A 9641-nucleotide genomic window follows, 5' to 3' on the forward strand; every position below is an offset into this window, starting at 1 on the left:
TGCAAATTTATTCTGTAGTAAATATAGTTTATAATATTGAAACAAATGCTGCTTTGCCTTAGACAGAATTAGAATTCATTATTCAGTTCCGAAGAAGGGTCACTGACCCGAAACGTTAACTCTGCTTCTCTTTCCACAGATGCTGCCAGACCTGCTGAGTGAATCCAGCATTTCTTGTTTTTGTTTTAGAATTCATTATACTATTTTCTTCCCTGCACTGCAAGGCTTTATTTGTTTTTTGCCTTCCATATGTGAATGGAAGCATACATTATGGGTGTAGCTACTGCTCGACTGCTCATTATGTGTTTTTTAAAAAGAAATTTGAAGGAAAAAAATGTAAGGATATTCAGTTATTTCACTGAAGGACTCATTATACCAGCTACATTGTGGAATTCCAGTTAAAACGAAGGTCAAATTAATGTTAAATTTGCAATTCTAATGCTTCTACGATTACACTAATGTTGACCTGCACATGAAGAAATAGAAAATACACTGAATGGGATCACGCAATTATTTGTTAATTCACAAAATGTTCACTCGTGCTATTTGACAAAGAATAATTGTGCTTTAGGAAAAACTTGTAAAATAATGTAAATTGCTTGAGCAATAATTGACCAATGTTTCATTACTTGATACAATTAGCTCATTCTTTATCCAATGTGGCACAGTGTATATATTGGCAATCATGTTCTATCCAATTATTCTTAACCCTAAAGCAACCTTTGTAGACTACTTATCTTGCGCTCAATGATCTAACTAGTTTTGTTGTGCCAGCACCATAATTGCGTATCATTTTAGAGTTCACAGTACTCACAGAATTTCCAGTGAAACAAAACATGAGTAAATGTATGTATTTTTAATTAACATTGTGAAAATTACGCATTTTAAAGTAAATAACACAAATATCCAAAATTCTAATATGTTAATGTACTCCCTCTTTCTTTGTGTGCATCTATAATGTAAAATCTTCCTATCGAATATGAAACAAATTAAATAAGCAAAATAGCTACTAAAACTATATTAGGTTAGAGGATGCAGAATTGTAATAAACACAGTAGGAACTGTGGCTGATTAATAAAAGGGCAAACAGTAACCTAAATTGGTCCAAATTTTCTTTTGCACTCACCAGTCTATAACATTGTTCTCATTAAAGGGATTGGGCAGAAAAACCTGACCATTATTTTCAATATGTAGGGAATTAGCCACAAGATTGTAACGTGCCAAAAAGTAGACTAATGAACACCTTGTCTCTTTGCTGTACCAGCCTGATAGTCTGGATGTTAGTTAATTCCATGACCATCTATGCTATTCACTGTGGCTGCGCTGTTTCCTCCGTTTTATTTTTTGGTTTAACAATGGCACATTTTTAGGGACAGAATAGGCAGCTGTGCAGATTCCCCTCCCAGCCAACCTGACATTTCAAAACAAATTCCTGAGCGCTGAGTGACAAAGTTTGATATGCAGTAAAGCTGCAATAATGAAATCAAAATATTATTTTGCTAAGTCCAAACAGGAGACTACTGGAGATCAAGAGTATTACAGACATTTAAACATAAGGCTTTGCCCACCTGTCTCCTCCATTTCTCTGCTTTATGCAAATCATTACATTCTGATGCAAGGAATGGTCTCCTCTCCTACTGAATAGAGAGACAGTAATCAATACTTAGTTAACACCAAAACAGTGTCACATCAAATTTTATTGCTAAGCAACACAAATAATGAACAGATCAAAGCCTCATTATTCAACTACAAACAACAATGAAGAAAGACGTTGGAATGAGTGTGTTGCATTAAAAGTTTGTCATTTTGCTGGAAAATTGATCTGTTAGCCAGGCATTACTCCAACTGCAGGCATAATTTAACTAAGACAATTGTTGAAAAATCTGTGTATAAGCTGCCTACTTATGTCTTCTAAGTATAAAAGGAGCAATTTATATATTGGAACAGCTTGTTTACTGAATTTTATGCGAATTATATTATACGAAATAGTTCTTACTACTGCATCTTGCCTGAAAACAATTACACAATATACCAACCTTAACTTTTCCATCTTCTAGCTGGGCTTGGCGAAATCTTGCCAGGGCAGTCCTAAATCAAAATAATTATGAATTATTAATCCGCCTCTCACAAATCCACGAGGATATTACCATAAATAGTAAAAGGGTGGTAAAAGGAAAAGTGTGGCCAATTAGGGACCAAAAAGGAGATTTATGCATGGAGGGTGTAGCTGAGGTACTAAATGGGGGTATAAGTGTGCAAATCATTGAAGGGGGCATGGCAGGTTGAGCATGCAGTTAATAAGGCATACAGGATCCTGGGATTTATAAATAGAAGCATCGAGTACAAAAGCAAGGAAGTATGGTGAACCTTTATAAAACACTGGTTTGGCCTCAACTGGAATACTGTCTCCAATTATGGGCACCAAACTCTAGGAAGGATATGAAGGCAATTAGAGGCTGGCCAAACGACCTCCTTCTGTGCTGTAACCATTCTATGTTGCATTGGAGTACAACTTGAAGGACTGTTTTTTCAAATACATGGCACACAAGTTGCTTTTTAAACTTTGGTGCAAAAACATTATTACCCCTTTCAAAGGCTTAAAAATACTCAAGCCAACTCAGAAAACTAATCAAAATAGTTTCTCTACTAAGAACTACAGGTAATAAATGAAATTAGTTACACAAGTCCAAGATCACTCAATCACATTGGCTTTTATGGAGCTGAAAGTGACAGAGTTCAAAGTGTGGAGAATGGAAGTGGCTTACTACTTCTATTACTTTTCCAAAATGAGAGACAAGTTGTTGTGTGTGCACACCAACCCCAACATCAAGGTACCAAAACCACACCACACAGCTAGTTAGAAAGAAGTACAAGAGATCCCAATTGAATTTTGAAAACCTAACGTAACTCAAAATGTATTTGTAACCAACAAAACATTGATCTTCAAATCAGAGGTTAAAAAACAAAGTATTTCCCACCTAGCTTGAGCAATGACAATGATAGAATAAGATTGTCTTGGGGGCAATTTGTAGTTGTCTTCATTTACTTAAGATTACAAAAAATATTCCTTGGACATGTTTAAGCATAGATGTCATCTGACTTTTCCAACAGCATGCTTCTGGAATGGTGCGGAAAGTAAGCATCAATAAACGTATGAATAAGTACTAATTGTGGATTGCCCTTTACTAAGTACTCTTGGGTTATGCTTGATATAGGTCAATTGTATTATTATTACTACTTAGTGATGAGTGGATCTCAGCACTGTCCTTTTGTTCATCAGACCCAGGTTACAGTCTAGCCCAAACTGATGGGGTGAAAGTCTCTTTACTTTGGCTGTAAGGGTACTAAACTAAATAGTTTTTGAGTCTTTTAATCCAGTTCCTGGGGATTTGAATCCATTGCACAAAGTATCCTGTAACTATTTGTTAATTTTGCTGCAAAAACCCCGAAACATGTAAGGTATAAAAAAAAATTAGAACATTGCAATAAGGATGCTATTCTGAAATTAGGGTTAAAGAACATTGAGGGGGATTGCAGTTGGAGCTTACTCTTGTTCCATGTTATATCTCATACAATCTGAATTGCCATTGACCTATATCAAGCATAACCCAAGAGTACTTACTAAAGGGCAATCCAGAAGCATACTGTTAGAAAAATCAGATGACATCTATGAGTAAACATGTCCAAGAAATATTGTTTGCAATCTTAAGTAAATTAAGACAACTACAAATCACTCCCAAGACAATCCTATTCTATCACTGTCATCGCCAGGATTAACAATGCCAAAATATTATTAGCAATGAGTAAAGCACTAAATTAAAATTAATTTATTTTGCATCATAAACTGCAAAATTGACCAAATAATTTGCATGTTGCAATTATAATTTGATCCTGTTTGAAATATTTCCAATATTTTCTTATTTTTTAAAGCAAGTAAATTTAAATTGGATACTATAGTCCAATTAGCTGAAAGAATGACCACAGCAAATCCAAAAATCACAAGACCTGTATTACTTTGTTGAAAGCTGCACATCATTTTAATTCACTAAACTTTAGTGAGATAATGTACTTACATTGCCTTCTCTGCATTTCGAGCCTGTGAGGAAAAAAGCATAATGAATTATACATCAAGTTATTTAATTTACGACCAATCTACAGTAAAAATACCAGAATTCTATATAGAATTTCAAGACAGTTTTATAAACTCATTTCAACCAATGAACAAATACACACAACAGACTAAAACAGGCACCAGAATTGCAACATTGCCGTTTATTAAAAACAGAGAAACCCTCACAATGCACTATTAAAACTAGATCCCCATACTCAAGTGAGCTTCCCAACTAACCATGCCACCAGTTGATGCAAGGAGCTAATCGTTATCTTGCACAAAAATTTTAAACAATGGGAGGGCAGAGCCATGCTTCGTGACCATCAATAACAAATAACAACCTTAAAAGTTTTTTTTTAAGTGCAAGACTCCAAGCTATTTTCTTCTCTTGATCCTTATTCTGGTCTCCCCCAAGCATATGCTATTCCTCTTCAGAAACAGCAGGCAGGCAACTTGTCTCAGCTCTCTGCAATGCTGCTCTGTAACTAGCCACTAGGAAATACACTGTAGTGCGCAAATATGATTTTCCCATTTATTTTCTCTCCTCACAATAAGGAGGCAGCTTGACTCTGCTCAGCACCTTTCAATGACTGCACAGATGAGTTCTATAACTCATGGGAAATTATAGGTGCAAATCACAATTTTATGATGCATCAAACCAGTGCTCCAATATGCTATACCTTAACCACCACTGCGCCCTCCACCCACCCCCATCACACACACACACACACACAACATTTCTACATTGGGGTTGTTATATTGAAATTACAATTCTCATGAAAAGTCATTAATCCACTTCTATAACAGATGAATGGGGGGGGGCGGGTTTTACTGCAATATTAATACTTAAACTTTATTTTAATAAAATCAAAAGTGCGGCACAGTGGCTAGCACCGCAGCCTCACAGCTCCAGCTACCCGGGTTCAATTCTGGGTACTGCCTGTGCGGAGTTTGCAAGTTCTCCCTGTGACTGCATGGGTTTCTGCCGGGTGCTCCGGTTTCCTTTCACAGCCAAAGACTTGCAGGTTGATAGGTAAATTGGCCATTATAAAATTGCCCCTAGTATAGGTAGGTGGTAGGGGAATATAGGAAAGGTGGGGATGTGGTAGGAATATGGGATTAGTGTAGGATTAGTATAAATGGGTGGTTGATGGTCGGCACAGACTCGGTGGGCTGAAGGGCCTGTTTCAGTGCTGTACCTCTAAATAAAATAAAATAAAATTGTTCATAGGGAAGGCATATGAATAGAATATCATAGTGTGCTTAACCCTGAGCTTGCACTAAAGCGTAAGAAGTTGTGTATCACTACCCTGAATAAATCCACAATATTGTATTGGATACTAACGTGTCAAACATTTACCATCTAACTGGGAATAAGAATGATATTCACACATTATGGAAATTATTGAATTATCTATATTCGTCTTCCACAATTCACAAAAAGAACATGCAGTACAAAACTAGTACTGTAATTTACCATCATCACCCTCTATAAAAACAAAGGTGACCGCGGTGACTGCAACAACTACCGTGGAATCTCCCTGCTCAGCATAGTGGGGAAAGTCTTTGCTCGAGTCGCTCTGAACAGGCTCCAGAAGCTGGCCGAGCGCGTCTACCCTGAGGCACAGTGTGGCTTTCGTGCAGAGAGATCGACTATTGACATGCTGTTCTCCCTTCGTCAGATACAGGAGAAATGCCGTGAACAACAGATGCCCCTCTACATTGCTTTCATTGATCTCACCAAAGCCTTTGACCTCGTCAGCAGACGTGGTCTCTTCAGACTACTAGAAAAGATCGGATGTCCACCAAAGCTACTAAGTATCATCACCTCATTCCATGACAATATGAAAGGCACAATTCAACATGGTGGCTCCTCATCAGAGCCCTTTCCTATCCTGAGTGGTGTGAAACAGGGCTGTGTTCTCGCACCCACACTTTTTGGGATTTTCTTCTCCCTGCTGCTTTCACATGCGTTCAAATCCTCTGAAGAAGGAATTTTCCTCCACACAAGATCAGGGGGCAGGTTGTTCAACCTTGCCCGTCTAAGAGCGAAGTCCAAAGTACGGAAAGTCCTCATCAGAGAACTCCTCTTTGCTGACGATGCTGCTTTAACATCTCACACTGAAGAATGCCTGCAGAGTCTCATCGACAGGTTTGCGTCTGCCTGCAATGAATTTGGCCTAACCATCAGCCTCAAGAAAACGAACATCATGGGGCAGGATGTCAGAAATGCTCCATCCATCAATATTGGCGACCACGCTCTGGAAGTGGTTCAAGAGTTCACCTACCTAGGCTCAACTATCACCAGTAACCTGTCTCTAGATGCAGAAATCAACAAGCGCATGGGTAAGGCTTCCACTGCTATGTCCAGACTGGCCAAGAGAGTGTGGGAAAATGGCGCACTGACACGGAACACAAAAGTCCGAGTGTATCAGGCCTGTGTCCTCAGTACCTTGCTCTACGGCAGCGAGGCCTGGACAACGTATGCCAGCCAAGAGCGACGTCTCAATTCATTCCATCTTCGCTGCCTTCGGAGAATACTTGGCATCAGGTGGCAGGACTATATCTCCAACACAGAAGTCCTTGAAGCGGCCAACATCCCCAGCTTATACACACTACTGAGTCAGCGGCGCTTGAGATGGCTTGGCCATGTGAGCCGCATGGAAGATGGCAGGATCCCCAAAGACACATTGTACAGCGAGCTCGCCACTGGTATCAGACCCACCGGCCGTCCATGTCTCCGTTATAAAGACGTCTGCAAACGCGACATGAAATCGTGTGACATTGATCACATGCCGTGGGAGTCAGTTGCCAGCATTCGCCAGAGCTGGCGGGCAGCCATAAAGACAGGGCTAAATTGTGGCGAGTCGAAGAGACTTAGTAGTTGGCAGGAAAAAAGACAGAGGCGCAAGGGGAGAGCCAACTGTGCAACAGCCCCAACAAACAAATTTCTCTGCAGCACCTGTGGAAGAGCCTGTCACTCCAGAATTGGCCTTTATAGCCACTCCAGGCGCTGCTTCACAAACCACTGACCACCTCCAGGCGCGTATCCATTGTCTCTCGAGATAAGGAGGCCCAAAAAGAAAAAAAAAAGAAAAAGAATAAACATGCCTATCGTCATAAATATCAGGAAATTTGAAAGAAGACAGATTCACATCTTGGCCTCTTCAGTATTTCTGAAGAAGTGCTCCATCCGAAATGTCAATCTTTCTTTGTCAAGTTTGTCCAAGTTCATTCAGTGAGCAGCCGCGCTATAATCTGGGTCCTTCACGGTGTGTAATCACTATCTGAACTAAATTAGCTCATCTCAGTGTTAGTTTTCTGTTACAATTACTCACAGGATATGGTGGGGGAGGAAGAAATGATCAAAGTTCTCAGTACTGGAAATGATACTTGGAAAAGTCAGGGAAATGGGATTAGAATTGATTGTACCGTTTGGAAAGTTAGCATTTTTATGCTGTATTCAACTGATTCCATAAATTATACATCAATTTGTGCTTAGATATGCAATTATTCTACAACACATCAATATATCACCTCTGATGCATTAAGTGCTAAATCAACCCTAACTCATGTAAACAGTTGGCTTATCACAATAAACATTTCAATAATAATTGCAGTATAATACTGTCGTGGGGATTCTACCATCTTGCCAATGAAATTGATATCTGAACTTTTCCCATTCTGATGAATGGATTTTCCACAACCAACCTAGACACAGAAAATTAGCAAATGCAATTGCTAGGGAGGACAGGAGCAACCAAAGCACAGAGACACTGCAGCACTGTCACAATTAATTAAATCCAAAGGCACATGTGGAAGTTTGTGACAAATCGGAGCAGAAACAACGGGATGGGAAGAAACATGTCCCATCCTCCCACCTCTTCTCTAACAGCATTTTAATGACGGATTTGATACTTACCATTGTAAAAGTTGTTCACAGGTAAGATTTCACACCACCACAAGCCCGCAGCCTGATCACAAACAGGAAGTAGATTTCGCGGGTCGTGGGTCAGGGTTCGGATGTCGATAAGGAAGATGCTGATTGGGCAGCTGAGCGGGGGCGGGGGAAGAGGCGGAGCTGCCCGCTCGTGGAGGTGAGGTGGGGGGGGAGGAACCGGAGTCACGTGAGCGGGTGGTTAGCGCGTGGCGGCTAACGGCTGCACTGGGAGGCGGGGCGTTGCAACGGGTAACGCCAGCCCATAATATTAGGCAATGGGACATTGACAGTCTCATGCTGTTATGTGGTTGGTGTTTTCTATTTAACGCTGGGTGTTGGGTCATTCTTCTGTGCGGTTCCATGTGCTTCAAATCAAAGTGCAGATGCAGATTGGTTGAAATCAGCGTGTCCGAAACGCGGTGTGACCATGGAGGTCAGGTGGTCCTTTCCTTGGAATGGTTGTAGGAGGCAGTGTTCCCTGGCAAAGGCTTTATGTGTGAATGGTAGAAGCAGAATTGAAGTAGCTCGTAATGTGTTGAAGGGTTTTGTTAGAGTTAAATACGGAGAAGCTGTTTCCACTACCAGTAGGGTCTGTAATCAGAGGGCACAGACTTGTTCTAATTGGCAATAGAACCGGTTGTTGTGATCTGGAATACACTGCTTTGAAAAGCAGATTCAGTAACTGTCAAACGGGAATTGGATAAATACTTAGGTAAACATTTGCAGGGCTGTGCGGAAAGAGCTGGGAGTGAGATTAATTGGATAGCTCTTTTAGAGCCAGCCTAATCACGATGGGCTGAATGACCTCTGGGCTATATCAGTCTTTGATTCTATAACCCAGATTTCTCTATTCTTACAAAGGATGAGGTTTTGTGACAGCAGTGAAGACAAGGCAAACAACTTGATTACCTTTTTTTGTTGGGGGTGGTGGCTGTAGTTTTGATAGGCTTTAGTCTTGGCAGTTATTGTGAAATTCATATGGTAAATTCATTTTTTTTTAAATCTTAAATTGGCATGGATAGTGTCCAAATGCATTCCTCATCATTTAGCCTGACATCTGAAGATGACACAGGTTGCCAATGGGAATGCTAAAGTAAAAATGAAGTCAGCGCAGCTGTCATTTGTCAGCTTTGGAGTGGCAGTGCACATGTTCAACTTCAGACATTTCACTGGACGTGCTTTCAAGTTGGTCATCTATCTTGAATTCTCTTGTCTAAGCCTCTGTTTATGATAAGTTACAAAATTATTGTACAGGAATTCTGTTCATGCCTAAGCAAGTTGTCTTTTTGAATCCTATGAAAATCTAACCTGACCACTAAAAAAAAATGTGTCTAATGGTGCCTACCAAGTTAAATTTCATGGTAACCTTTTACTTCAGTTATCAGGACTGAACACCTCATAAGTGTGGGTCAAAGTGAGTTACATGAATTTTATTTGAAAGCACAAGTATTTCCACATTGGGTAGCCTAACAGAATATTTGCTTATGCTGTAAATTGTTAGTACTACATTTGTATGATATTTTAACAATTTATTTGAAGTTGGATTATTATAAATCTGGGAAATGCTTTCAACACTATTTTGAAAACGAG

At 39.8% G+C, this 9641-nt stretch overlaps 1 protein-coding gene across 1 annotated transcript in view; it reads right to left on the reverse strand.

Annotated features, from left to right (window-relative positions):
• isy1 (ISY1 splicing factor homolog) overlaps positions 1-8121 on the reverse strand; it is a 31534-nt gene extending 23413 nt beyond the window's left edge. The window contains exons 1-4 of the mRNA XM_068052324.1: positions 8034-8121; positions 4074-4096; positions 2037-2088; positions 1569-1634 (exon numbers count right to left, since the gene is read on the reverse strand). Of these exons, the coding sequence (XP_067908425.1) occupies positions 1569-1634; positions 2037-2088; positions 4074-4096; positions 8034-8036 (144 nt within the window). The 5' untranslated portion in view covers positions 8037-8121. The remainder of the gene's footprint in view (positions 1-1568; positions 1635-2036; positions 2089-4073; positions 4097-8033) is intronic.
• Positions 8122-9641: the final 1520 nt, after the last annotated feature.

This window comes from Heterodontus francisci, chromosome 19 (genome assembly GCF_036365525.1).
Source record: "Heterodontus francisci isolate sHetFra1 chromosome 19, sHetFra1.hap1, whole genome shotgun sequence".
Taxonomy (NCBI): Eukaryota; Metazoa; Chordata; class Chondrichthyes; order Heterodontiformes; family Heterodontidae; genus Heterodontus; species Heterodontus francisci.